At 43.6% G+C, this 27,824-nt stretch overlaps 2 protein-coding genes across 2 annotated transcripts in view; one reads left to right on the top strand and one right to left on the bottom strand.

The window, feature by feature from the left end:
* Nucleotides 1-5,022: 5,022 nt before the first annotated feature.
* On the bottom strand, nt 5,023-23,534 carry hmgcra (3-hydroxy-3-methylglutaryl-CoA reductase a). The gene is made up of 20 exons (XM_031829656.1): nt 23,288-23,534; nt 20,288-20,484; nt 19,322-19,433; nt 18,674-18,761; nt 17,521-17,605; nt 17,207-17,312; nt 16,966-17,072; nt 16,088-16,207; nt 15,732-15,895; nt 15,267-15,532; nt 14,541-14,722; nt 11,767-11,961; nt 11,422-11,580; nt 11,068-11,225; nt 9,803-9,908; nt 9,273-9,443; nt 8,465-8,605; nt 7,952-8,110; nt 7,304-7,458; nt 5,023-6,673 (listed from the first exon to the last, which is right to left on the bottom strand). Exons 2-20 carry the CDS (start codon nt 20,450-20,452, stop codon nt 6,616-6,618), a joined length of 2,697 nt encoding a protein of 898 aa, XP_031685516.1. The 5' UTR covers nt 20,453-20,484; nt 23,288-23,534; the 3' UTR covers nt 5,023-6,615.
* Nucleotides 23,535-25,179: 1,645 nt separating this feature from the next.
* LOC109894963 (uncharacterized) overlaps nt 25,180-27,824 on the top strand; it is a 59,164-nt gene continuing 56,519 nt past the window's right edge. Inside the window, exons 1-3 of the mRNA XM_031829655.1 lie at nt 25,180-25,360; nt 25,825-25,904; nt 26,002-26,078. Of these exons, the coding sequence (XP_031685515.1) occupies nt 25,266-25,360; nt 25,825-25,904; nt 26,002-26,078 (252 nt within the window). The 5' untranslated portion in view covers nt 25,180-25,265. The remainder of the gene's footprint in view (nt 25,361-25,824; nt 25,905-26,001; nt 26,079-27,824) is intronic.

Here is a 27,824-nt window from a genome sequence, read left to right as displayed (position 1 = left end):
TTCACATTCTTTATATTAAGCAAATCAGACGGCACCATTTTCTTTTCTTTTTTAACATTTACGGACAGCCAGGGGCACACTCCAACACTCAAACATCATTTACGGACAGCCAGGGGCACACTCCAACACTCAAACATTTACGGATAGCCAGGGGCACACTCCAACACTCAAACATCATTTACGGATAGCCAGGGGCACACTCCAACACTCAAACATCATTTACGGATAGCCAGGGGCACACTCCAACACTCAAACATCATTTACGGATAGCCAGGGGCACACTCCAACACTCAAACATCATTTACGGATAGCCAGGGGCACACTCCAACACTCAAACATCATTTACGGATAGCCAGGGGCACACTCCAACACTCAAACATCATTTACGGATAGCCAGGGGCACACTCCAACACTCAAACATCATTTACGGATAGCCAGGGGCACACTCCAACACTCAAACATCATTTACGGATAGCCAGGGGCACACTCCAACACTCAAACATCATTTACGGATAGCCAGGGGCACACTCCAACACTCAAACATCATTTACGGATAGCCAGGGGCACACTCCAACACTCAAACATCATTTACGGATAGCCAGGGGCACACTCCAACACTCAAACATCATTTACGGATAGCCAGGGGCACACTCCAACACTCAAACATCATTTACGGATAGCCAGGGGCACACTCCAACACTCAAACATCATTTACGGATAGCCAGGGGCACACTCCAACACTCAAACATCATTTACGGATAGCCAGGGGCACACTCCAACACTCCAACATCATTTACGAACAAAGCATTTGTGTTTAGTGAGTCTGCCAGATCAGAGGCAGTAGGGATGACCAGGAACGTTCTGTTGATAAGTGAGTGAATTGGACCATTTTCCAGTCCTGCTAAGTTTTCAAAATGTAACAAGTACTTTTAGGTGTCAGGGAAAATGTAGGGAGTAAAAAACACAGTATTTTCTTTAAGAATGTAGCGGAGTAAAAGTAAAAGTTGACAAAAATATAAATAGTTAAGTACAGATACCCCAAAAAACAACTTAAGTAAAAATACTTTGAAGTACAACTTAAGTACTTTACACCACAGCTGTAAAGTGACAGCAGGAAGGGTTGTCTCCCGGTTATACTGGATCCTTCTTGATACACACAGGAAACTGTTGTGCGTGAAAAACCCAGCAGCGTTGCAGTTCTTGACACAAACCGGTGCGCCTGGCACCTACCACCATATCCTGTTCAAAGGCACCCTCTGAATGGCACACATGCACAATCCATGTGTCAATTGTCTCAAGGCTTAAAAATAATTGTTTAACCTGTCTCCTCCACTTCACCTACACTGAGTGAAGTGGATTTAACAAGGTACAGCAATAAAGGATCATATCCTTCACCTGGATTCATCTGGTCAGTCTATGTCATTGGAAAGAGTAGATGTTCTTAATGTTTTGTACACTCCGTGTATATTGTGCTCTGCTGAAATGTTATTTCACAGAGAGCTTCACAGAGTTTTTTGTCAAAGAGCTTCACAGAGAGCCACAGCAGATTTTCATGTGATGCATATTTGCTTTTCAAAGTTTATTTGGCCATTTGTAGGTAACGGACTACGTACATAGGGATATGTTTTGTGAGAGTAAAAAAACATACACAAGACAGTCAATGTAAAAATGTAGTACACATAAAATACTAGACGAGGCGGCCTGTCAAGTAAAAAGCTGTAGTTGTGAACATAGAGACTGCAGTCGGTGCTTATTCCAGACCTATGGGGACACTCCCTGTTCTGTCCTGTTGCTTAGTGCCAGACTCCATGGGCTTGTCCCAAATGACACCCATATTCCCTATATAGTGCACTACTTTTGATCAGAGCCCTATAGGTAATAGGGTGTCATTTGGGACACACACACCCCATAAGCAGGTAATGATTACTGCATTATTCATAAACCTTCCGTGGCCATCCTACTGAAGAATCAGCCAATAAGCAGGCCCCGTGCTGGTGAGATGTGATGAGTCTGGAGCTGATTGGTTGGCTGCTCGCTCTGGTGAGGGCTTCCCATTGTGACATCACTCAGGATGAATTCTGAAACCTTAACCCTGTGGAAATCCAACGGCCCTCAAAGCCATATATACAGACTGCCCCTATTCAGGGTTTAAAAAATAACGGCTTTCTAATCCTGTTTCAATAGTCACTTTTACTACAGCAGGTCTGCTCTGCCTGTGTGTCTGACAGTGGCTTACAGTAGCTTCACTGTGTGTGTGTGTGTGGTCACCAAGCCTGGTCATTAAGTTCCCATACAGTATTCACATGCTAAAATATTGATTGAGCTATGAGCTATGACCCCCAACGTTGAACTGAGTCTGCAATAAACTGTTCAAGTGGAATTCAACTAGGACACTGAGGGGTTTTTCATAGACTTAGACAATAAAAGGGGATCCTCATGAGATTGGAAATGTGTGAAGTGCTGACGGTTCACTAAAACACCATTTGTCCCATTGGTGGACATAGTGATGTCTGTGAAGAGAAACCTTGATACCTTCGAGTCTCAAAGACAATAATCATGGTATAGTTAAACCTGAAATACAGTAGTTATTTAGTTAGTCAAACCTAAAATACAGTAGTTATTTAGTTAGTCGAACCTAAAATACAGTAGTTATTTAGTTAGTCGAACCCTAAAATACAGTAGTTATTTAGTTAGTTAAACCTTAAATACAGTAGTTATTTAGTTTGTTAAACCTAAAATACAGTAGTTATTTAGTTAGTCAAACCTAAAATACAGTAGTTATTTAGTTAGTTAAACCTTAAATACAGTAGTTATTTAGTTTGTTAAACCTAAAATACAGTAGTTATTTAGTTAGTCAAACCTAAAATACAGTAGTTATTTAGTTAGTCAAACCTAAAATACAGTAGTTATTTAGTTAGCCAAACCTAAAATACAGTAGTTATTTAGTTAGTCGAACCTAAAATACAATAGTTATTTAGTTAGTCGAACCGTAAAATAAAGTAGTCATTTAGTTAGTCGAACCTAAAATACAGTAGTTATTTAGTTAGTCAAACCTAAAATACAGTAGTTATTTAGTTAGTTGAACCTAAAATACAGTGGTTATTTAGTTAGTTGAACCTAAAATACAGTAGTTATTTAAATCAAATTTTATTTGTCACAAGGTTAGCAGATGTTAATGCGAGGGTAGCGAAATGCTTGTGCTTCTAGTTCCAACAATGCAGTAATAACCAACGAGTAATCTAATCTATCAATTTCACAACAACTACCTTATACACACAAGTGTAAAGGAATAAAGAATATGTACAGAAAAATATATGAATGAGTGATGGTACAGAACGGCATAGTCAAGATGCAGTAGATGGTATTTAGTACAGTATATACATATGAGATGAGTAATGTAGGGTATGTAAACATATAAAAGTGGCATTGTTTAAAGTGGCTAGTGATACATGTATTACATCAAGATGGCAAGATGCAGTAGATGGTATAGAGTACAGTATATACATATGAGATGAGTAATGTAGGGTATGTAAACATTATATTAAGTGGCTAGTGAAACATTTTTCTGTACTGACCTCACCTTCTGGATGATAGCGGGGTGAACAGGCAGTGGCTCAGGTGGTTGTTGTTCTTGATGGTCTTTATGGCCTTCCTGTGACATCGGGTGGTGTAGGTGTCCTGGAGGGCAGGTAGTTTGCCCCCGGTGATGCGTTGTGCAGACCTCACTACCCTCTGGAGAGCCTTACGTTTGTGGGCGGAGCAGTCACCAGGCGGTGATACAGCCGGCAGGATGCTCTCGATTGTGCATCTGTAAAAGTTTGTGAGTGCTTTTGGTGACAAGCGACCTCTTCCTGAGGTTGAAGAGGCGCTGCTGCACCTTCTTCACCACGCTTTCTGTGTGGGTGGACCAATTCAGTTTGTCCGTGATGTGTACGCCGAGGAACTTAAAACTTTCCACCTTCTCCACTACTGTCCCGTCGATGTGGATAGGGGGGTGCTCCCTCTGCTGTTTCCTGAAGTCCACGATCATCTCCTTTGTTTTGTTGACATTGAGTGCGAGGTTATTTTCCAGACACCACACTCCAAGGGCCCTCACCTCCTCCTTGTAGGCTGTCTCGTCGTTGTTGGTAATCAAGCCTACCACTGTAGTGTCGTCTGCAAACTTAATGATTGAGTTGGAGGTGTGCATGGCCACGCAGACGTGGGTGAACAGGGAGTACAGGAGAGGGCTGAGAACACACCCTTGTAGGGCCCCAGTGTTGAGGATCAGCGGAGTGGAGATGTTGTTACCTACCCTCACCACCTGGGGGCGGCCCGTCAGGAAGCCCTGGACCCAGTGGCCGGGGATGCCGTCTGGGCCTGCAGCCTTGCGAGGGTTAACACGTTTAAATGTTTTACTCACGTCGGCTGCAGTGAAGGAGAGTCCACAGGTTTTGGTAGCGGGCCGTGTCAGTGGCACTGTATTGTCCTCAAAGCGGGCAAAGAAGTTGTTTAGTCTGTCTGGGAGCAAGACATCCTGGTCCGCGACGGGGCTGGTTTTCTTTTTGTAACCCGTGATTGACTGTAGTCCCTGCCACATACCTCTTGTCTGAGCCGTTGAATTGCGACTCTACTTTGTCTCTATACTGACACTTAGCTTGTTTGATTGCCTTGCGGAGGGAATAGCTACACTGTTTGTATTCGGTCATGTTTCCGGTCACCTTGCCCTGGTTAAAAGCAGTGGTTCGCTCTTTCAGTTTCGCGCGAATGCTGCCATCAATCCACGGTTTCTGGTTTGGGAATGTTTTAATAGTTGCTGTGGGTACGACATCGCCGATGCACTTGCTAATAAACTCGCTCACCGAATCAGCGTATTCGTCAATGTTGTTTGTTAGTTCGTTAAACCTAAAATGCAGTAGTTATTTAGTTAGTTGAACCTAAAATGCAGTAGTTATTTAGTTAGTTAAACCTAAAATACAGTAGTTACCACAACAACATTTAAAGATCATAACTTCAGTTCAACAAGTCAATAAAAACTGAAACTTTGTTTTCTATTGTACATTTTTATTGTAAATTCCCTTTTTTTTATTACAAAATATATGCGAAATACATCCGTATTATTGACTACAGAAGTATAATGCTCAGATCAGATCTCCACATTCGCCATTAGAAATGTGGACAAACCAGCAGTCTGTGACTCACACAATCCACCATGAATCGTTTCCCTTTCCCCATTGCTTCTGACCATCCAAAGACAAGGGGTTTGAAACAGCGATTTCTGACCATCCAAAGACAAGGGGTTTGAAACAGCCGTTTCTGACCATCCAAAGACAAGGGGTTTGAAACAGCCGTTTCTGACCATCCAGATACAAGGGGTTTGAAACAGAATATAGTGTACATACTTTCGCTTGTTACACAGGAGGCGGCATCCATTTCTATGAGTGGCAGACATTTGAAGCCAAACCGGTTAGTTGTCTTGCGTGTACAGTCAGTGGCACTTGTTCACACGGTTCTTTTCCACAGTAACAACTATCTACCCACTCAAGCCAACGTCATCGCTTATTATAGCACCTTTATCTGCATACACACCAGTGTCTCTCGAACCTTTAACAAGTGGTAAATGTCTCTTTACATGTTCTCCCTAGCATTACAAACCGTTTACAACTCAAGTTCTTATAAGAGAAACAGGCTAAAGCTTTGTTTTTAGGGAATTACTTTTTCTAGGTTATGAAGGCTGTATTTGGCAATTAAAACAATTTGCAAGTACATTAATCAAGACGTTTGGGTATACTTTTCACATTTACAATCTCCAGCTTTCGTTGAATGTCCTTGTTTCTTTGAAGACATTCGCCAATCTATAATTAGAGTTCTGTTACAGTACAGAACTCTAGCCTGGGTGCCAGTCTGATTCTGCTCTCTTGACGACTCCGTAATGGAATTGTCATGCTAAACATGTTTGGCTTGGCAATGACAATACAGTTAGACAAGAGCACAAACAGATCTGGGACCAGTCTAACAGAACTCTACACCGTTGTGTCACAGTTCTGCTGTGGCTAAACTCAACTCTTAGTTACCCAGTAAACTGTTTCGGCATTGAACCTTCAACCCAAGCATAACAAAAAAACAACGCCTGGTGCTAACATGTACATGATGAGTAAGTCTTCATAGTCAACTGCTTTAAAATAAAAAATAAAAAGTTCATTCACGATACAAAAATACTCCAGAGAGAGAAAATCTGTCTGATTTCAGACGTTGTGTTTCCACTTTCCAGCACAATGAGGCATGATGGTAAGTACACTGATGTCAGAGGAGGAAAACACATTGAATGACCACAGTATGTCTTTTTTTTAAAACACAATGAAATAGTGTTAAATATGCAATATGTATCTGTGTTTCTGTCCAGACATGATGCTCTTTGTTCTTGGCTGTCCAAAATGGCATCCTATTTCCTTTATAGTGTCCTTCTTTTGACTAGAGCCCTATAAATGTGAACAGGGTGCCATTTGGGTCTTAGCCCTTCTATTGTGCTGGGAAGAGAAGTCCTCCGTTCTGTTGGGTTGGTCCCAGGGAAGGGCTCCCTCTCACCTCTCCTCTCTATACCCCAACACCCAGAGAACCATGATGATCCATAACATCTCAAGATGCCTTCTTGGTACAGGCGCCTGGGGTTGTTTCCTGCAGGTTTACCTTGGACCTGTAGAAAATAACGAACAAACACGACATAATAAACGTGACAGAAAGTATTGCTACATTTAGGCTATAGTGCATTCGTAAAGTATTCAGACCCCTTCACTTTCTCCATATTCTGTTACGTTAGTTTGTTTTGTCTTCTTCTAAAATGTATTAAATGAATCTACCCACAATACCCCATAATGAGGTTGAGAGGATCTGCAGAGAAGAATAGGAGAAACTCCCCAAATACAGGTATGCCAAGCTTGTAGCGTCATACCCAAGAAGACTCAAGGCTGTAATCGCTGCCAAAGGTGTTTCAACAAAGTACTGAGTAAAGGGTCTGAATACTTATGTAAATGTGATTTCAGTTTTTATACATTTGCAAAAGTTTCTATTTCTGTTTTTGCATTGTCATTATAGGGTATTGTGTGCAGATTGATGAGGGGAGAAAAACGATTTAATATGTTTTAGAATAAGGCTGTAACGTAACAAAATGTGGGAAAAGGTCAAGGGGTCAGAATACTTTCCGAATGCCCTGTAGAGGAGATCTGACACGCTTTTATCTACTTCAATTAAAACCATTTGTATCGCTACATCTCCACAGACTTTTCCCAAATATTCCACCGCTCATCACACTATCCCAAACCCTCACCTGTTGTGGGTCATGTGACTCTTGACGAGGTGCCCGGCGGCGAGGGCAGCCATGAGAGACAGCTCACCGGCCAACACCGTGCCACACACCACCCTGGCCAGCTGCCTGGCGTTCTCCCCAGGGCACTCCTGACTAGCACCTTGCACGCCCAGCATCTACAGCAACACAGTGGAAGTGGAATCACATGAAGACATTGGGGGCAGGCCAACCATCTCACACTCACTGTGTGGAAAGTGATCTTCTGCAGCAGGCACAACTATTTACTGATTGGACAGTGATCTTCTGCAGCAGACACAACTATTTACTGATTGGACAGTGATCTTCTGCAGCAGACACAACTATTTACTGATTGGACAGTGATCTTCTGCAGCAGACAACTATTTACTGTGTGTGTGTGTGTGTGTGTGTGTGTGTGTGTGTGTGTGTGTGTGTGTGTGTGTGTGTGTCTGTGTGTGTGTGTGTATTTATGTAGAGCTTTTAATGTTTTGCTTATACGTCTCACACATTATTCATAGATAACTGTATGTCTGCTATGAGGTTATTTTATGGAATGAAACACTGATGTACACAATACATTAATATTCCAATCTATATAATATTGTAGTCTAGTCTAGATACTGTTGTGTGTGTGTGTGTGTGTGTTCCTACCTGCAGACAGGCTTGCTGTGGTGCCAGGATGGTTCCTCCTCCGACAGTACCCAGCTCTATGGAGGGCATGGTACAGCTGATGTAGAGGTCTTCTCCTGTAGGCCCTGACGTCTCCATCAGAGTGATGCAGTTACTGCTGCCCACCGTCTGGGCTGGGTCCTAAACGAGACAGGTGGCTCGGTTAGTGCCCCGACTAAAAGTTTGTTACATTATGGACTTGTTTCCTGGACCCAGATTACACATATTCCTGGATTTAAAAGCATTTATAGGGTAGGTTTCCTGGACCCAGATTACACATATTCCTGGATTGAAAAGCATTTATAGGGTAGGTATCCTGGACCCAGATTTAGCCTCGTTCTAACACATTAAACATAGCTTCTTAGTTCAGGATTAAAAAACGATGTTAATATCTCCATGTAACAAAATACATGTACAATTCTTCCTACTTTAAACATTTATCCGATGAAGCTACACTATCCCCGTTTGAAAAGACAGGTCCTGCTCTTCTCTTACCTGTCCACAGGCGATGTAGATGGCTGCCACTAGGTTGGCTGCGTGGGCGTTGTAGCCACCGATGCTTCCAGCCATGGCGGATCCTACTAGATTCTTGTTAATGTTGACATCTACCAGGGCTTCGGTGCTGGTCTTCAACACCTGGTAGATAGACAGGGAAAATACACTCAACACAAAGCATAGATCGGCTCGGACATAGAAACACGGTGCATAGATCGGCTCGGACATAGACACATGGTGCATAGATCGGCTCGGACATAGAAATATGGTGCATAGATCGGCTCGGACATAGAAATATGGTGCATAGATAGGCTCAGACATAGAAATATGGTGCATAGATCGGCTCGGACATAGAAATATGGTGCATAGATCGGCTCGGACATAGAAATATGGTGCTTGGACATGGGTCAAATACATAATGTTAAATATTTGAGCTTTGTTTGATGCAGTCTGACTGGCTCAACAGAACCAATGGAATTTCCCACAGAGTGCAAACCCTTAGCTAAATTAAGCACACCTCAAATACTTTCAATACGACATATGTACTTGACCTAGGTCTGGAATGACGATCAATACGACATATGTACTTGACCTAGGTCTGGAATGACGATCAATACGACATATGTACTTGACCTAGGTCTGGAATGACGATCAATACGACATATGTACTTGACCTAGGTCTGGAATGACGATCAATACGACATATGTACTTGACCTAGGTCTGGAATGACGATCAATACGACATTTTGAATGAAAAAACAAAAAACAAACAGAAGAAACTAAGCTTCAACTGTATAAAGTGGTGTACCTCTCTGACCACTTTAGCTGGGATGGTGGCCTCGCACACAGCAGACTTTCCCCGACCCTCGATCCAGTTGATGGCTGCAGGCTTCTTGTCGGTGCAGTAGTTCCCACTGACTGCCAGAACCACCAGCTCAGGGTACTGCTCCTGTAACCTGGCCAGAGCCTGCTCTGTTCCCTGACGAGATAGACACACAATGCTGGTTACACCCAGAGCAACACACGCACAGGACATATACAGAGCAACACACACACAGGACACACGCACACACACACACACACACACACGCACGACATATACAGAGCAACACACACACACACACACACGACATATACAGAGCAACACACACACACACACACACACAACATATACAGAGCAACACACACACACAGGACATATATAGAGCAACACACACAGGGAGACAATAACCAGCTAATTAACATGACACGTGATAGTCACACACATTACATGTCTAACACACACATTACATGTCTAACACACACATTCGCTCACAGTACGCACGCACACACACACACCTTAGAGATCATGTTCATTCCCATGGCGTCTCCTGTTCTGGACTGGAAGCGGATGTAAAGGTTTCTACCAGCGAGACCAATCATGAGCTTCTGCAGACGAGCAAACCTGGAAACACAACCAAAAGACGAGGCCATCAGTCTTCTCTCTTCACAACTGTTTTCAAATGTTGACCATAGAAATAGAACATATAGAGTGGACCGATCTATAAAATAATTATATTTCTGTCATATATATATTTCTATATAACAGACTTCACCCACATTCTACATAACAGACTCCATCTACATTCTATATAACAGACTCCACCCACATTCTATATAACAGACTCCACCCACATTCTATATAACAGACTCCACCCACATTCTATATAATAGACTCCACCTACATTCTATATAACAGACTCCATCTACATTCTATAGAACAGAATCCATCTGCATTCTATATAATAGACTCCACCTACATTCTATATAACAGACTCCACCTACATTCTATATAACAGACTCCATCTACATTCTATATAACAGACTCCATCTACATTCTATATAACAGACTCCATCTACATTCTATAGAACAGACTCTACCCACATTCTATATAAACAGACTCCATCTACATTCTATAGAACAGACTCCACCCACATTCTATATAATAGACTCCATCTACATTCTATAGAAGACTCCACCCACATTCTATATAACAGACTCCATCTACATTCTATATAATAGACTCCACCTACATTCTATATAATAGACTCCATCTACATTCTATATAACAGACCCCACCCACATTCTATATAACAGACTCCATCTACATTCTATAGAACAGACTCCACCCACATTCTATATAAGACTCCACCCACATTCTATATAACAGACCCCACCCACATTCTATATAACAGACTCCATCTACATTCTATAGAACAGACTCCACCCACATTCTATATAAGACTCCACCCACATTCTATATAACAGACCCCACCCACATTCTATATAACAGACCCCACCCAAATTCTATATAACAGACTCCATCTACATTCTATAGAACAGACTCCACCTACATTCTATATAACAGACCCCACCCACATTCTATATAACAGACTCCATCTACATTCTATAGAACAGACTCCACCTACATTCTATATAACAGACCCCACCCACATTCTATATAACAGACTCCACCTACATTCTATTTCTATAACTGAGGCACTCCTCCTCAATATCCCCTAAATCTAAAGTATATTTTATTCCAGACAGTTTGACCTCTGACCTGCTGGTGTGGTCGAAGGCGTCCTTGATGGCCTGGAATCCGTCGGTGCTCTCCAGCCAGCCCTTGACCTCTGCAGCCAGGCAGGCCGACGGGCACCTAATCACAGGACCCCGGGTCATCCCGTCAGCCAGGATACGACTGCTGGCACCGCCACCCAACTGGGGGAGAGGAGAGGGGGCAAAGGTTAAGGAAAGGTCAGGGTGGTCATAGACTGGATACAGCTACTTCACTGAATTATTCCTAGTAGTACTGTTTAATATATACTTCCATATGTAGTTACTGGTATACAGTACAGTGATTCTACCATTGTCTAGTGCAGTATGCTGTATTACAGTATATAACACTGTAACTTACGGAGATAGCACGACAGCCCCGGTTGGTGCTAGCCACCAGGCAGCCTTCTGTGGTCGCCATGGGGACCTGGAACTGCTTCCCATCGAGGTGAAGAGGCCCGGCCACGCCTACCGGAATGGGCATGTATCCAATCACATTCTCACAGCAGGTCCCCATCACCTGGCAACCAAAACATCAACAAAGATTGTTTTTCAGTTTCCATCAACCACAGAGGTGGTTATGCAAATAAAAACAAAGAACTGAATTACTGTTTTGTGCATCAAGCATTGATGTTTTAATGCCCTTTGGGTGGACATTATGTATCAATCACATAACAACTTCAACCAAAAGCCTAGAAATCCTCACCTTAGAGTAGTCGTAGTCTAGGTAGGGCAGAGAGGAGAGGGCGGAGGAGTTGGGGAGCTTGGAGGAGATCATGTGTCTACGGATGGATACCCCTCTCTCTGGTCTCTCCATCATGGCCTCCAGCTTGTAGGAAGGGATGTGTTTAGAGTTGACCAGAACCACCACCTCATCATCGCTCAGGAATCGGGCTCCCATCTGTGGAGGCCGCACAGAGACTGTGTCAACTCAAAACACACACACATTCTGTGTACAGCAGTATGCAATGAAACCCAATGAAATGCATGTATAAAGCACTTTTCAAAGTGTATTACACAATGCAATGGATCTTGGTGATAAGAAATGTATGTAATAACATTGAAATATCACAATTATTCAGAAACCCAGGCTAAGTGTCGAGGTAGTCTTTCTGCAAACATTTAAAGTTACAGTACATGTAACCTCTCGTGGACAGATTCACATGAAAAGTGACAACTTTTTTACTTCTGATTAACAAACATTACAGCACATGTAGCTAAAGTCACCTGATCTACCTGTGACCTATCGTCTGACGGTCACCTGATCTACCTGTGACCTATCGTCTGACGGTCACCTGATCTACCTGTGACCTATCGTCTGACGGTCACCTGATCTACCTTTGACCTATCGTCTGACGGTCACCTGATCTACCAGTGACCTATCGTCTGACGGTCACCTGATCTACCTGTGACCTATCGTCTGACGGTCACCTGATCTACCTGTGACCTATCGTCTGACGGTCACCTGATCTACCTGTGACCTATCGTCTGACGGTCACCTGATCTACCAGTGACCTATCGTCTGACGGTCACCTGATCTACCAGTGACCTATCGTCTGACGGTCACCAGATCTACCTGTGACCTATCGTCTGACGGTCACCTGATCTACCAGTGACCTATCGTCTGACGGTCACCAGATCTACCTGTGACCTATCGTCTGACGGTCACCTGATCTACCTGTGACCTATCGTCTGACGGTCACCTGATCTACCTGTGACCTATCGTCTGACGGTCACCTGATCTACCTGTGACCTATCGTCTGACGGTCACCTGATCTACCTGTGACCCATCGTCTGACGGTCACCTGATCTACCTGTGACCCATCGTCTGACGGTCACCTGATCTACCTGTGACCCATCGTCTGACGGTCACCTGATCTACCTGTGACCTATCGTCTGACGGTCACCTGATCTACCTGTGACCTATCGTCTGACGGTCACCTGATCTACCTGTGACCTATCGTCTGACGGTCACCTGATCTACCTGTGACCTATCGTCTGACGGTCACCTGATCTACCTGTGACCCATCGTCTGACGGTCACCTGATCTACCTGTGACCCATCGTCTGACGGTCACCTGATCTACCTGTGACCTATCGTCTGACGGTCACCTGATCTCCCTGTGACCTATCGTCTGACGGTCACCTGATCTACCTGTGACCTATCGTCTGACGGTCACCTGATCTACCTGTGACCTATTGTCTGACGGTCACCTGATCTACCTGTGACCTATCGTCTGACGGTCACCAGATCTACCTGTGACCTATTGTCTGACGGTCACCTGATCTACCTGTGACCCATCGTCTGACGGTCACCTGATCTACCTGTGACCTATCGTCTGACGGTCACCTGATCTACCGTGACCTATCGTCTGACGGTCACCAGATCTACCTGTGACCTATCGTCTGACAGTCACCTGATCTACCTGTGACCCATCGTCTGACGGTCACCTGATCTACCTGTGACCTATCGTCTGACGGTCACCTGATCTACCAGTGACCTATCGTCTGACGGTCACCAGATCTACCTGTGACCTATCGTCTGACGGTCACCTGATCTACCTGTGACCCATCGTCTGACGGTCACCTGATCTACCTGTGACCTATCGTCTGACGGTCACCTGATCTACCAGTGACCTATCGTCTGACGGTCACCAGATCTACCTGTGACCTATCGTCTGACAGTCACCTGATCTACCTGTGACCCATCGTCTGACGGTCACCTGATCTACCTGTGACCTATCGTCTGACGGTCACCTGATCTACCAGTGACCTATCGTCTGACGGTCACCTGATCTACCTGTGGCCCATCGTCTGACGGTCACCTGATCTACCAGTGACCTATCGTCTGACGGTCACCTGATCTACCTCTGATAGATGTGGTAAAGAGGTCCAAAACAATGGAAATGCCATGGAAACAAGTGGGGTAAAGCTCCTGTGTGGGAAACATCCCAAATCTCCTCATTGCCCCCCACAACTTTAAAATAGGAGGACGGGCTCATTGTAATGGCTGGAAAGGAGCTTGGCCTCTATGTTCTCTCCCCACCAGCCTCCACTGGGTCACAGGTAGATCAGGTGACGATCAGACGATGGATTCACTGAATGTCCGTTCTCTATTACTGTCCTGCTCTAATAGGTTCAGCCTAAGTGAATGAGTAAAGTGAGTTAAGCTCATTAGGGATATAGTTAAACCCATAGACCGTAGCAAGGGGTTATTACTGCACAGACATACAATACTCCTACAGGTCCACACCATGGAAACAGTCGTTGGATTGACATTGTGAAACAGGGGATCAGTTCTGCATTTCATTACATTACATCTTAGTCCATCTTATCCAGAGTGACTTATCGTATGTAATACAGTCCATTCTGCACTGAAATTGACTGTAATTGACCATAGCCCTGGTTGTAAACGGTGTGTGAGTGTGCATGCGTGCGTGCATGTGGAACCATAGCTATGTAAGTGTACATCCCTCCATACCTCAGGGTTTTTCAGGATGGTCAGGCACTCCTCCAATGGTCTGGGGTCTGAGGGTAGGCTGGGCTGAGAGGGTTCTGCTCTGGGGCACTCCGCCTGGCTCTCCCTCTCCTCCTCCATAGAGCCCAGACGGAAGGTGGGCTGGGGTTCGGTGGTCGGGGCAGGCAGCGGCCGGATCACCTCGGCTAGGGTGGGGAGGAGGAGGGAGAGGGGAGGAGAGAGAGGGGAGGAGGGGGAAAGAGGGACGGAAAGGAACGATAATTAAGTTAACCAACGAGTTCAGAGCAAAGCCCCAGAGGCTGAGAGAGTTTCACCTTGTTGAGATCTATTCTAGAGCTAGACAGCACTGTAAGGAATGTATTGACGCAGTAAAGAGGTCAGTGAAACTCGACCAGAACAATGGAAATGTCATTGAAACGGCTGGGGGAAAGATCCTGAAACTCCTCATGGCACCCGAGCAGAATAAGCCTACATTTAGGCTACTGTTTCTATGTGTATTTCACACAATGTTGAGGTTGAAACCGGAGTATAATGTTTGTATAGATGTCAACCTCAATACATGTTCATGTTATCGTCCCCAATCAACTGCATTAGTTAAAAACGACTGACTACCTCCATCTATTTCTGTATGTTAGCAACGCTACCAGCTAAAACGACTGTATTTCTCACAGTCCTTTCCAGACCACCATAACACCACTGTACAACACGTCTTGTTCCTCCCTGCCGTACCTCTCTCCTCCTTGGTGGCCTCAGCCAGGGCGGGGGGTGTGGGGGTGGCGGTCCTGAGGGGGGACCTGGGGGGGTGGGGGGGGGCAACCTCCTTCCTGCAGCACTGGTCTGCGCTCCAGCGGGGAGCACGGTCGGGCCCCTGGGACAGGGGGCTCTTCAGAGACAGGGTGGACTCCAGCTCGACTTGTTCAAAGAAGATGTACTTGACGGCCAGCAGCAGGGCCAGACCCAGACAGATCACCTGCTCTATGTCCATGCTGACCAACCTGGGGACACAACGGACAGAGAACAACAATAAAACAACAGAAGAGAATATGGATTGTACTTTAATAAAATGTCACATACGTTTACATTACGTCAACACTGTTGAGACTGGATTGGTCGAGTCACAGTCCAGGGGTGGAATCAATTCCATTTCAACTTCGTCAGTTCCAGAAGCTAATTAGAATTCCAGGTAGAACTCACCTTGACATGTAGAACTGCCAGAGGGGTCTCTCGGGGTCGATCCTCTTGGGTAAATGGTTGTCCAGGGACATGGAGCTCACCTGGGAGACGTCCAGGTTGGAGTTGAGGGAGAGAGGGTCGGCGATCCAACGGCTGTGGGCGTGCACCATTACCAGGCCCAGAGACTGGAGGGCAAACAGCAACGTTAAAACACACACACACCACACACCATACAAACACACACTATACACACACACAAACACACACACACACACATACCACAACACACACCACAACACACACACACCACAACACACACACACCATACACACATCATACACACACACACCACAACACACACACCGGCGTAGTCTTACCATGATCATCTTGACTCTCTGGGTGACAGGGTTGGGCTTGTGATCCTCCTCTTCCTCCATCACGCGGGAGAAGTGGCTCAGCTGCCAGATGGGGTGACCCTCCTGACTCTCCCTGGACAGCTGAAGAGAGAACACACACAGGTCAGAATATATATACACACACACACACACACACACACACACACACACACACACACACACACACACACACACACACACACACACACACACACACACACACACACACACACACACACACACACACACAGTCATAGCCACTGAGACTGTCTCAGTGTTGCTTAAAGGCATTTAGTGTTTGTCTCATTTAAAGGCATTTAGTGTCTGTCTCATCATGTTGCTTCAAGGCATTTAGTCTAGATTTCTACTCATGCTATGGCTCTCCTCTCCTTACACGTCTACATCTCTCGTTTTACACCTATTTCATTTGACGTGAGTGTGTGTTTGTGGATGTGTGTGTGTGTGTTAGTGGATGTGTGTGGATATGTGTGAATGTGTGTGTTTGTGGATGTGTGTGTGTGTGTTTGTGGATGTGTGTGGGTGTGTGTGTGTGAATGTGTGTGAATGTGTGTGTTTGTGGATGTGTGTGTGTGTGTTTGTGGATGTGTGTGGGTGTGTGTGTGTGGATGTGTGTGAATGTGTTTGTTTGTGGATGTGTGTGTGTGTGTTTGTGGATGTGTGTGTGTTTGTGGATGTGTGTGTGTGTTTGTGGATGCGTGTGTGTCTGGGTTTAGATATGTGTGTGTGTCTGTGGATGTGTGTCTGTGGATGTGTGTGTGTGTCTGTGGATGTGTGTGTGTGTCTGTGGATGTGTGTGTCTGTGGATGTGTGTGTGTGTCTGTGTGTGTGTTATCCCTTACCTCTAGGACCAGGGAGACGCAGGCAGGGAAGAACGTCATGAAGACAAAGTAGTTGGCCAGGACAGACATGCAGCCAAAACAACACATGATCTCCAACTGTCGTACACCTGGAAGATCAATCAGTCCATCAATCAATCAAACCTGGAATACTGCATCCAAAATAATATCATATTCCCTGTACAGCCAACTCTGGTCAAAATTACTATATGTGGACTCTGGTGCTCTGTGCTCCCTTCCATACCTGACATGGTGCCCACCCCGATCACCAGACATTCCACCAGAGCATCCAGAGTGAACGTGGGCCCCAGGACGGCCATGCCGCGGGCGATGTTGTCGCGCACCTCGTCCTGTTACACAGGTGATCAATCAATTAATACATTTATCAAAACGTATTTAAGGAAACCTTTTTAAAGCCTTTTCAACACGGGCCACTACTACAGAGTGTCCGCTATCACAGAAACACAATGTGTTGCAACAGCATATAACAGCTATATAATAACAGAATAACGTGCTGTATATTACTACTGATGTGTTCCCACGGGACGCGACATGTACCTGTGAGTTAGAGCTGAGAGCGTACTTGGCGAGAGCGCATGCCTTGGAGAGGTCGATCAGAAGCAGGAAGAAAGGTAAGGCCTCGCTGGAGAACAACATGGACGACAGTGTGTGTGAGACTCAAACATTTTCTGAAGAGCTACAGTAGTACTGAACTGGAGAACAACATGGACGACAGTGTGTGTGAGACTCAAACATTTTCTGAAGAGCTACAGTAGTACTGAACTGGAGAACAACATGGACGACAGTGTGTGTGAGACTCAAACATTTTCTGAAGAGCTACAGTAGTACTGAACTGGAGAACAACATGGACGACAGTGTGTGTGAGACTCAAACATTTTCTGAAGAGCTACAGTAGTACTGAACTGGAGCACAACATGGACGACAGTGTGTGTGAGACTCAAACATTTTCTGAAGAGCTACAGTAGTACTGAACTGGAGAACAACATGGACGACAGTGTGTGTGAGACTCAAACATTTTCTGAAGAGCTACAGTAGTACTGAACTGGAGAACAACATGGACGACAGTGTGTGTGAGACTCAAACATTTTCTGAAGAGCTACAGTAGTACTGAACTGGAGCACAACATGGACGACAGTGTGTGTGAGACTCAAACATTTTCTGAAGAGCTACAGTAGTACTGAACTGGAGAACAACATGGACGACAGTGTGTGTGAGACTCAAACATTTTCTGAAGAGCTACAGTAGTACTGAACTGGAGCACAACATGGACGACAGTGTGTGTGAGACTCAAACATTTTCTGAAGAGCTACAGTAGTACTGAACTGGAGCACAACAGTAGAGGTCAACAGGAAACCCTCTCTCTGTCTCTCCTCTATAGTAATTGGACAAATGGTTAAATAACCTCCATGACGAATCTTGGTGATATTACAGTAGGCCAACTAATCCAAATACTTAAGAGGAAAATTGAGGCTCAGAGTGTATCTTATAACATAAACCATTTATCAGATGTTTGTTTTAATCCAAAGCGACTCACACTGCTGTGTTTATACATTCACTGAAAACCAGTATATAGCCTACTGCAACCGTGTGTAAACCTGGAGCAATGTGTGGATGCTTGGGAACAGTCAACATAGGACATCAATATTGACAGAAACATTGTGTTTTGTACTGTTCTCTTGGGTTTACATACTTGAGGCCAGTGAGTTCTTTATCCAGGAAGTGAATCACGACAGTACTGAATACGAAGCTGGAGAATATGGTGAATAGTCCAGCGATGCCTAAAAACAAAGATGATATATGGTAAGAAGTGCAACTGGTTAGATTTAAATTGACGTATATATTTAAGTAATAAGGCCTGAGGGGGTGTGTTACACTCTGCAACGCGGAGTGCCTGGACACAGGCCTTAGCCGTGATATATTGGCCACAATACATACCAATATTACCATTGTAATTAGAACAGTAAACAAGTCGTTTTGTGTCATACCTGTGGTATATTGTCTCATATAACACGGCTTTCAGCCAGTCAGCATCTAGGGCTTGAACGACCCGTTTATAATGCAGTATATTTAACTGAATATTGCTTGCCCTGAATGACGATGCTTGCCTAGAATATATTTTGATATTGTAATATATTTCACTTTAGATTAACACGCTACATTTACATTACTTTAAAGTGTAAGTGTAAAGATCACAGTACATAGTATTTACAGTATCTTTACAGAATATTTACAGTACAAACAAATGCTGACCTAGAATATATATTTTATGTCACTTGCAAGATTCATTTGACTGTGTATTTTACAGTATATTTACCGGATTTTTACAGTAAATGCTCACCAAGAATATATTTGGAACCTAGTTGCCGTAGATTCTGGAACTGGAAGTAGATGTACACGATGGCTATGCACCGTGTGATGGTCAGAATGATGATGTCACTGCTTAGAACCAGCTGGAAGCGAGGCAGAGACAACATAATCAATGCAGTAAGTTCATCATAAAAGTCCATTTTAAAAATATCACTAAAGGAAACGATGATGATTAACTGAAGGAACTGAAAGTACAATGAACAGACAGTAGGCCTAACTACTGTGTGTTGTAAAATAGACAAGTTGATGGACACGTAAAACATGTGACCCATGAAAAATGCACTTTAAATAAAAGGTATTTAATGGTTTTCTCATGTACCGTGAACAAGCTACCTTTTGTTAGGTGTCCTACTTGTACTCAATGACGAGTAGTATGTACATACCCTCCAAACCATATATGGTAACCAGGTGAAAGTGTACACTACAGTATAGGTCCCTAGGCTAGGTTGCTAGGAGCCCTTGTAGCCTCGATAGTTCTTACAAGCTCTAGTCTAAGACTGTCCCGATACGGTGCCGAGACGACAAAGGCCTTCACTCCTCCTCCCACCCCTTTACCCCTCTATGCCTCAACCCTTTTAAATCCATCCTTCCTAACCCTGTACCGCACTTCTTACATAAGTCTATGGCTCTATGGGGCGGCAGGTAGCCTATCGGTTAAGAGCGATTCAGACAGTAACTGAAAGGTTGCTGGTTAGAATGCTCGAGCTGGTAAGGTGGAAAAATCTGCCGCTCTGCCCTTGAGCAAGGCAGTTAACCCCAAACAACAACTGCTCCCCGGGTGCCGATGATGTTGATTAATGCAGCCCCCCCCCCCCTCTCTGATTCAGAGGGGTTGGGTTAAATGCGGAAGACACATTTTGGTTGAATACATTTGGTTTTTGAAATTGACTAGGTATCCCCTCCAGCACAGTACTATCCATCCATCCGGGTTCCGTACCTCCTCCATTTTGGGGCAGTCGTAGTTCCAGCCGCAGATCTGGGCGTTGCCAGTGAACATGTTCATGGACATCATGCAGATGGTGAGGGTGACAGTGCCTACGATCACCTCCCAGGGGTGGGAGGCCACCAGCATGCCGTGCATACGGAACAGACCAGTCAGCATGGTGGGGCTGGGGTTGGGGAACGGTGAATGTGCTTTAGAAAAAGACAAAAAGAAAGACTGAAAGTCCAACTCTGACAGAGGCAACAGAGAGTGGCATCCTAGAAGAAAAGAGCAGTATTTTGTTTTGTGGCAACCTATGTATGAGATCAAATACTATCAGTACTAAAGCTTAGTGTCGAAATGTGTAATGTCACTGAGAGGATAGAAACACCAACAGCAATGTTGACAAATGACCAGCAAAATAGCGAGTATTTTTAGAATTTTGGAGCGCAGTGTCCCTTCAACTTTATAGGGTAGTCATCTATTAGTTGGCCTGATGTGCTCTTTCATCTTTGTACTGTGGTGACGATGACAAAGCCAACAGAGAAGGAAGACTTCCTGGAAGGTAGAGAGTAGAGTAACCCATACAGAAACACTGAGTCAAACCAGGGTGGAGACCAGACCGAGCCCATTTGTCAAAATCACAGGACTGTGGTACTTTCTAAGTTCCCAATTCGCCTACTCATGAACAAGACATTTAGCGAGTCAAATACAGTAGCCTATATTAGCTAATTATTATTAACCTTTATTGGTCCTACAACAATAGACTGTATCTGATGTAGTATCTCAATCACACACACTGACTGGATAGGTTGGACATTTGTTCACGGGAAAAAAACATCAGCTGAGTTTCAGTCACTCTATTTACTACACCAAACATACCAAATATTCTCATATATACCGAAACCTTTCTTTACAATTTGTGTAGTGTACTATACACTGCCTATATACCTATAGGGTACTGACTGTATGGTGTCATGATGCATAGGAGAGGACAGGGATTAAGCTATCTACACTTTCTGATGATGCAAGAGGAATATAGGAAATACTTGTCCATCTTTAAATTCAGTTAAAAAAAATAGGCAATTCTCCGGAAGCTATGACTGAACAATATGTTGATGTCCAAAGCAGAAAAATGACAAATTAAACCTTTACGCATATAAAACAGTATCACAACCTTGATCAACACGTTTATAAAACACAGCATTAACTAAAATAAACAGTTTATTATTTATTATTATAATGTATAATAAGGTTTTACAGCAAGTTTCACCAGAGTGACTTATGACGTTGACTGAACGAGTCAGCGGCAGACACACCTTAGACACCGGCTGGCAGCATCAACCAATAAGAAAGGGACGCTAATGGCCTCATCATAGGCATCATCATGGATGCAACTCAAACATCATCCGACCATGACAGCGCGAGAACAGTCGCTGTCTATCATCACTGACTAAAAATGTAAGAAACACCAGCCACAGCAAATACAGTAGGCTATACGGAGACGGCTTTATCTACTGTAGTTAAACTATAGTATAGTCTGGGCTACAAGGAGACGGCTCTATCTACTGTGGTTATACTATAGTATAGTCTGGGCTACAAGGAGACGGCTCTATCTACTGTGGTTATACTATAGTATAGTCTGGGCTACAAGGAGACGGCTTTATCTACTGTAGTTAAACTATAGTATAGTCTGGGCTACAAGGAGACGGCTCTATCTACTGTGGTTATACTATAGTATAGTCTGGGCTACAAGGAGACGGCTCTATCTACTGTGGTTATACTATAGTATAGTCTGGGCTACAAGGAGACGGCTCTATCTACTGTGGTTATACTATAGTATAGTCTGGGCTACAAGGAGACGGCTCTATCTACTGTGGTTATACTATAGTATAGTCTGGGCTACAAGGAGACGGCTCTATCTACTGTGGTTATACTATAGTATAGTCTGGGCTACAAGGAGACGGCTTTATCTACTGTAGTTAAACTATAGTATAGTCTGGGCTACAAGGAGACGGCTCTATCTACTGTGGTTATACTTTAGTATAGTCTGGGCTACAAGGAGACGGCTCTATCTACTGTGGTTATACTATAGTATAGTCTGGGCTACAAGGAGACGGCTCTATCTACTGTGGTTATACTATAGTATAGTCTGGGCTACAAGGAGACGGCTCTATCTACTGTGGTTATACTATAGTATAGTCTGGGCTACAAGGAGACGGCTCTATCTACTGTGGTTATACTATAGTATAGTCTGGGCTACAAGGAGACGGCTCTATCTACTGTGGTTATACTATAGTATAGTCTGGGCTACAAGGAGACGGCTCTATCTACTGTGGTTATACTATAGTATAGTCTGGGCTACAAGGAGACGGCTCTATCTACTGTGGTTATACTATAGTATAGTCTGGGCTACAAGGAGACGGCTCTATCTACTGTGGTTATACTATAGTATAGTCTGGGCTACAAGGAGGCGACTCTATCTACTGTGGTTATACTATAGTATAGTCTGGGCTACAAGGAGACGGCTCTATCTACTGTGATTATACTATAGTATAGTCTGGGCTACAAGGAGGCGACTCTATCTATCCTACAAAAAACTGTATCAGATTCGGTACTAGAGCGAGCGTTCTAAAGAGATGTGCGAGCGCTGCTACAAATGCAAGATAACGCAGAGAACAACCTCAACCATCTGAATGTTGTAGTCGGTGCATGCATTTTCTGACCAACAAACCATGTATTGCAAAACATATTGTAGGCTTAGTAATAGCAGCGTCTGATACCGGTAATACCGGTGGTAGGTTTTTAACATATTAGTTACAGAATGTCTCTACTGCTAATAGTGAGGAAGATGGCAGCCATATCTATGTCACTGACTGCCTGTGTGTGCAATCCCAGAATTTGCTAAACAACCCTTAGAAATAGGTGCGAAAACAATATCCAGTGGAAATCTTGGGCACAAGTCCACACAGGTGTAAATATCAAGCAGGTTCAATAGGATCGGAGACTGCTTACCTGTGTCAAAAAGTCTCAAAGACAGCTAAATGGATACAGTTAAAAGCCGGAGTCAACCCTCGCTTAAAACCGATCGTCCTTGCTTTAAATCCCGGTTTCTGTCTGAAGATTAATTTGAGCCCGAGTACAGATTAGCCTATACAGTGTGCATATTTTTATTGATACAATAAATCATTTACATGCACACAAGCTCCCAAATGGTCGTGCTCGCTTGAGAGACAGCTTTCGGGCTGAGACAACAGAGAGCAGGCTTCCTACTGTATGAGCGTGGAGAGATGGCATGGGAATGCGTCATACGATACATTAGCCAATCGCATCGGAGATTTGCTCCGCGAGCGCTTTGGGCACGCCTCGTTTCCAAGGCGACGGTCCTTAGGGGCGTGTTCAGAGGGGGGACGCGTGATCTCACCACTGGCGCTCGGGCCAATTTCTGCGAGGAATAGGAAACAGGCAGTGGCTACAGGCGGTGCGATTCAGCATCATTGGACGTTCCATTTGAATTGGTGTGGCATTTTGATTTCAAACGTGATGCAAAGAAAGAGCACACGTTTTTCGTTTAAAGTTAATCATTAAAATTAGTCGTTTTTTTTTATTACTTTGAAGAATTTTTTTATTTGGAAATGTCAAGGTCAAAACTGTGTAAAAAGCCTTGACCTGCTGTAGACTAGTGCTTAGTCCTTGTTTATTCCGATCTAAAAAAAATATATATATCTATAATATATATATGTATAAGTGCAGTGAAATGTGTTGTTTTATATGGTCAGCCATAGTAGTAAGGTGCCCCTTGAGCAAATTAGGGTTTAGTGCCTTGCTCAAGGACACATCGACAGACTTTTATCTAAATCGCTTCACAATGTCTATGGGTGGATTATTGAATGACCCTGGCATATAGGCCATAATGATTAAGGATCCCAAACCTCTCAGACTTAAACTTTTAGCCCTACAATAGATTATGTATTAGTAATGAATGGTTAAAAAGCCTATAGCCTATGTATTTCAGTGCTATCTTCGCGGATTTGAAACCTTTCCGACCCGACATTATGGACCTAGTCGGATACATAATTTGTTCATTTATTTCTGCAAATATAAACCTATATTTGTTTCGTTCGTTTGCATTAGGTAAATTGTGTCCGATTAATTGAAAAGTTGGCTACTATACCTGCATTGTAACATTTTATTTAAACAAAGTAAATATTTGCCAGTGTTTTGCCTTATTTTATTAATTTCAGTTGAGTTTTCATGGGAATTTATCAATAAATTGGTGATATTGCCACTCAGACTCTGTTGCTAAGGAGTTATGTATTAGATTAGAACATGTCATAAGAAAGCAGCTCTCAAAAAACTTGGTCCAGGAGAGCAGGTGACAGACATTATATAATATGGGCTGATGGTTTATTACACACACACACACACACACACACGCACGCGCACACACACGCACTCACACACACACACCTCTGGTTCAACTGATATTTATTTAGCTCTTCCCAGCCTGAGGTAGGAAGGTGTAGGCTGCTATGTTGGCCTGGAACAACGACTTTCACCTCTCTAAAACCGGAATGGTTTTGGTAAACACTGCTTTTAAGATACAATATTTTTGGTGACCACTCGTTTTGAGTGGAGGCTGAGTGAGGGCCACTGCCAAGTCAGGCCCAATCTCAGAGTTTTTAAAATGTAGGCCTAATAATATATTTGGCGCAATCTTTTTCCTGCCATGGGAAAACAAGGGGTACTGTTGTAGCCTACTCAGTCTGCTACGCCCTCTTGTGGCAGAAAAAAAGTATTTCCACTTTTCTCCAATTTGGCAAGGAACGTCCACCAGGAACGCCCACCAGGAACGCCCTAGAGACAGTCTGCAGTCACACATTTTCTATTTTCGCGCGCTAATCTCATCCGTTACTAATCCAAACGAGTAACCTCGACGTGGCTCGCTAGCTAGATGTAAATATTGACTAATTGGAAATTTATCACACATGTTATGGAGACAAGTTGCTTCTCTGATATCGACAATGACTCGGCGTCAATTGTTGGTGATTCTGAAGGAGAAGAAGAAACAAATCTTTACCTGGACAGGTTTGGACACTTTTAGCTTGGTAGCTAAACTAGCTACCGACACTTTTAACTAGCTAACGTTGGTTGGATAACTTCTAGCAAACCCCAGTTCTCGCTACTTACCACAGCCACAAAGTCAAATTTGGAAACATAAAAATCCATGAACATAATTTTTTTTTTTTGCGTAAGGTTAGCAGTATGGTTAATGTTAGGGTTAGGTTTGAAGTCAGACTTTTAGAAAATAAATAGGCGGGATTTAGCCATAAATATTATTTTGTGGCTGTATTAACTAGTGACGACCCAGTTCTCCAGCCGAATTCACACTTTTCGTGGATGAAATAGCTGGCTAATGTATTGTTATGAAATGTTTTCTCTTGTGCCAAAATGAAAAGCTGTGCGACTGCTAGTTCGGCTATGGCTGGTTAGCAGCTAGCCACTATTTAGCTAGCTAACATTAATTACTTTCTTCCTGTTGTTTTTTACAGATTGATACTTGCAGATTTGCTAGACTCGCCCTACTCATATAATTTGTCCACACCACACACCATCAATGGCTGTACAGACGGTAAGTTGGCCCTTTCGGACTGCCATATCTTTGACACTGCTCACCGTTTCTGTTGTAATATAATCGTTTCTAATGTGATACCATCTCTGTACGCTAGGGTTTTCTCCTCAGATAGCGATGTTGACTTGTAGACGTTTGGATGGCTTGGACCAAGTGCGTCTCACACCTGAAAAGGTAGCTTGTGCAACAGTAGCTCTCAAAAACCATTTTTACGCCTTAGGTTGGGTTTTCAGAGAAGACATTCGCCCACGGTTGGCTCCATGTGAACTACAATTCCCGGTGCATGTATTTTTTATGTTTTAGAAACGTCAATCATCACGTTCAAACATGTTTTTAAAACATATGGTGATATGCCCCGCTTTCATGTCAGCGAGAAATCATCTTTCAAATATAAAATATACACTTACTGCGGCAGTTTTTTACAGTACCACAAGCTGTGTGTGCCTCCAGTTGACAAACTACACTTCCTCCCCAGTTAGCTTACACACAGGTACGGAGTACGCTAGATAGCTAATTAGCACAGATATCTGTCTGCCATAAAGAAAGCGATATAACATGGTGAGAACCCTAACCCTCTATAAAAATGTGTAGTAATTTGAACCTTTTGTTTTTTTGAAAATCATTTTCTCGCTGATAATAAAAGATACATTCATTATGTTCCCCCCCCCTTCCCCCCAAAAAAATGTATCGCAAGCGATGCGTTTTAACGTTCAGAACGAGCGTCTGGGATCTTAACAAAACTCCTCTGAGTCCAGGCTGTATCACAACCGGCAGTGATTGGGAGTCCCATAGGACGGCGCACAATTGGCCCAGAGTCGTTCGGGTGTGGCCGGTGTAGGCCGTCATGATAAATAAGAATTTGTTCTTAACTGAGTTGCCTTGTCTCTATTGGGGTGCCACCGGGTTCAATTCTCTGTATATATTAATGATGTCGCTCTTGCTGCTGGTGATTCTCTGATCCACCTCTACGCAGACGTCACCATTCTGTATACATCTGGCCCTTCTTTGGACACTGTGTTAACCAACCTCCAGACAAGCTTCATTGCCATACAACTCTCCTTCTGTAGCCTCCAACTGCTCTTAAATGCTAGTAAAACTAAGTGCATGCTCTTCAACCGATTGCTGCCCGCACCCTCCCGCCCGACTAGCATCACTACTCTGGACTAGGGGTCGACCGATTAATCGGAATGGCCGATTAATTAGGGCCGATTTCAAGTTTTCATAACAGCCGGTATTTTTGGGCCCTGATTTTGCCGATTTTAAAAAATATATTTTTTATATATACCTTTATTTAACTAGGCAAGTCAGTTAAGAACACGTTCTTATTTTCAATGACGGCCTAGGAACGGTGGGTTAACTGCCTTGTTCAGGGGCAAAACAACAGATTTTCACCATGTCAGCTCGGGGGATCCAATCTTGCATCATTACAGTTAACTAGTCCAACACTCTAACCACCTGCCTCTCATTGCACTCCACGAGGATCCTGCCTGTTATGCGAATGCAGTAGAAGTCAATGTAAGTTGCTAGCTAGCATTAAACTTATCTTATAAAAAACAATCAATCAATCATAATCACTAGTTATAACTACACATGGTTGATGATATTACTAGTTTATCTAGCATGTCCTGCGTTGCATATAATCGATGCAACGCTGGGGGATGATTTAACAAAAGCGCATTTGTGAAAAAAGCACAATTGTTGGACGACTGTACCAAACCATAAACACCAATGTCTTCCTTAAAATCAATACATAGAAGTATATATTTTTAAACCTGCATATTGAGCTAAAAGAAATCCAGATTAGCAGGCAATATTAACCAGGTGAAATTGTGTCACTTCTCTTGCGTTCATTGCACGCAGAGTCAGGGTATATGCAACAGTTTGGGCTGCCTGGCTCATTGCGAACTAATTTGCCAGAAT

Source organism: Oncorhynchus kisutch, linkage group LG8, assembly GCF_002021735.2.
Source record: "Oncorhynchus kisutch isolate 150728-3 linkage group LG8, Okis_V2, whole genome shotgun sequence".
Lineage (NCBI taxonomy): Eukaryota > Metazoa > Chordata > Actinopteri > Salmoniformes > Salmonidae > Oncorhynchus > Oncorhynchus kisutch.
Note: the sequence above shows the minus strand (reverse complement) of the source record. Positions and strands in the feature narration are given on the sequence as shown.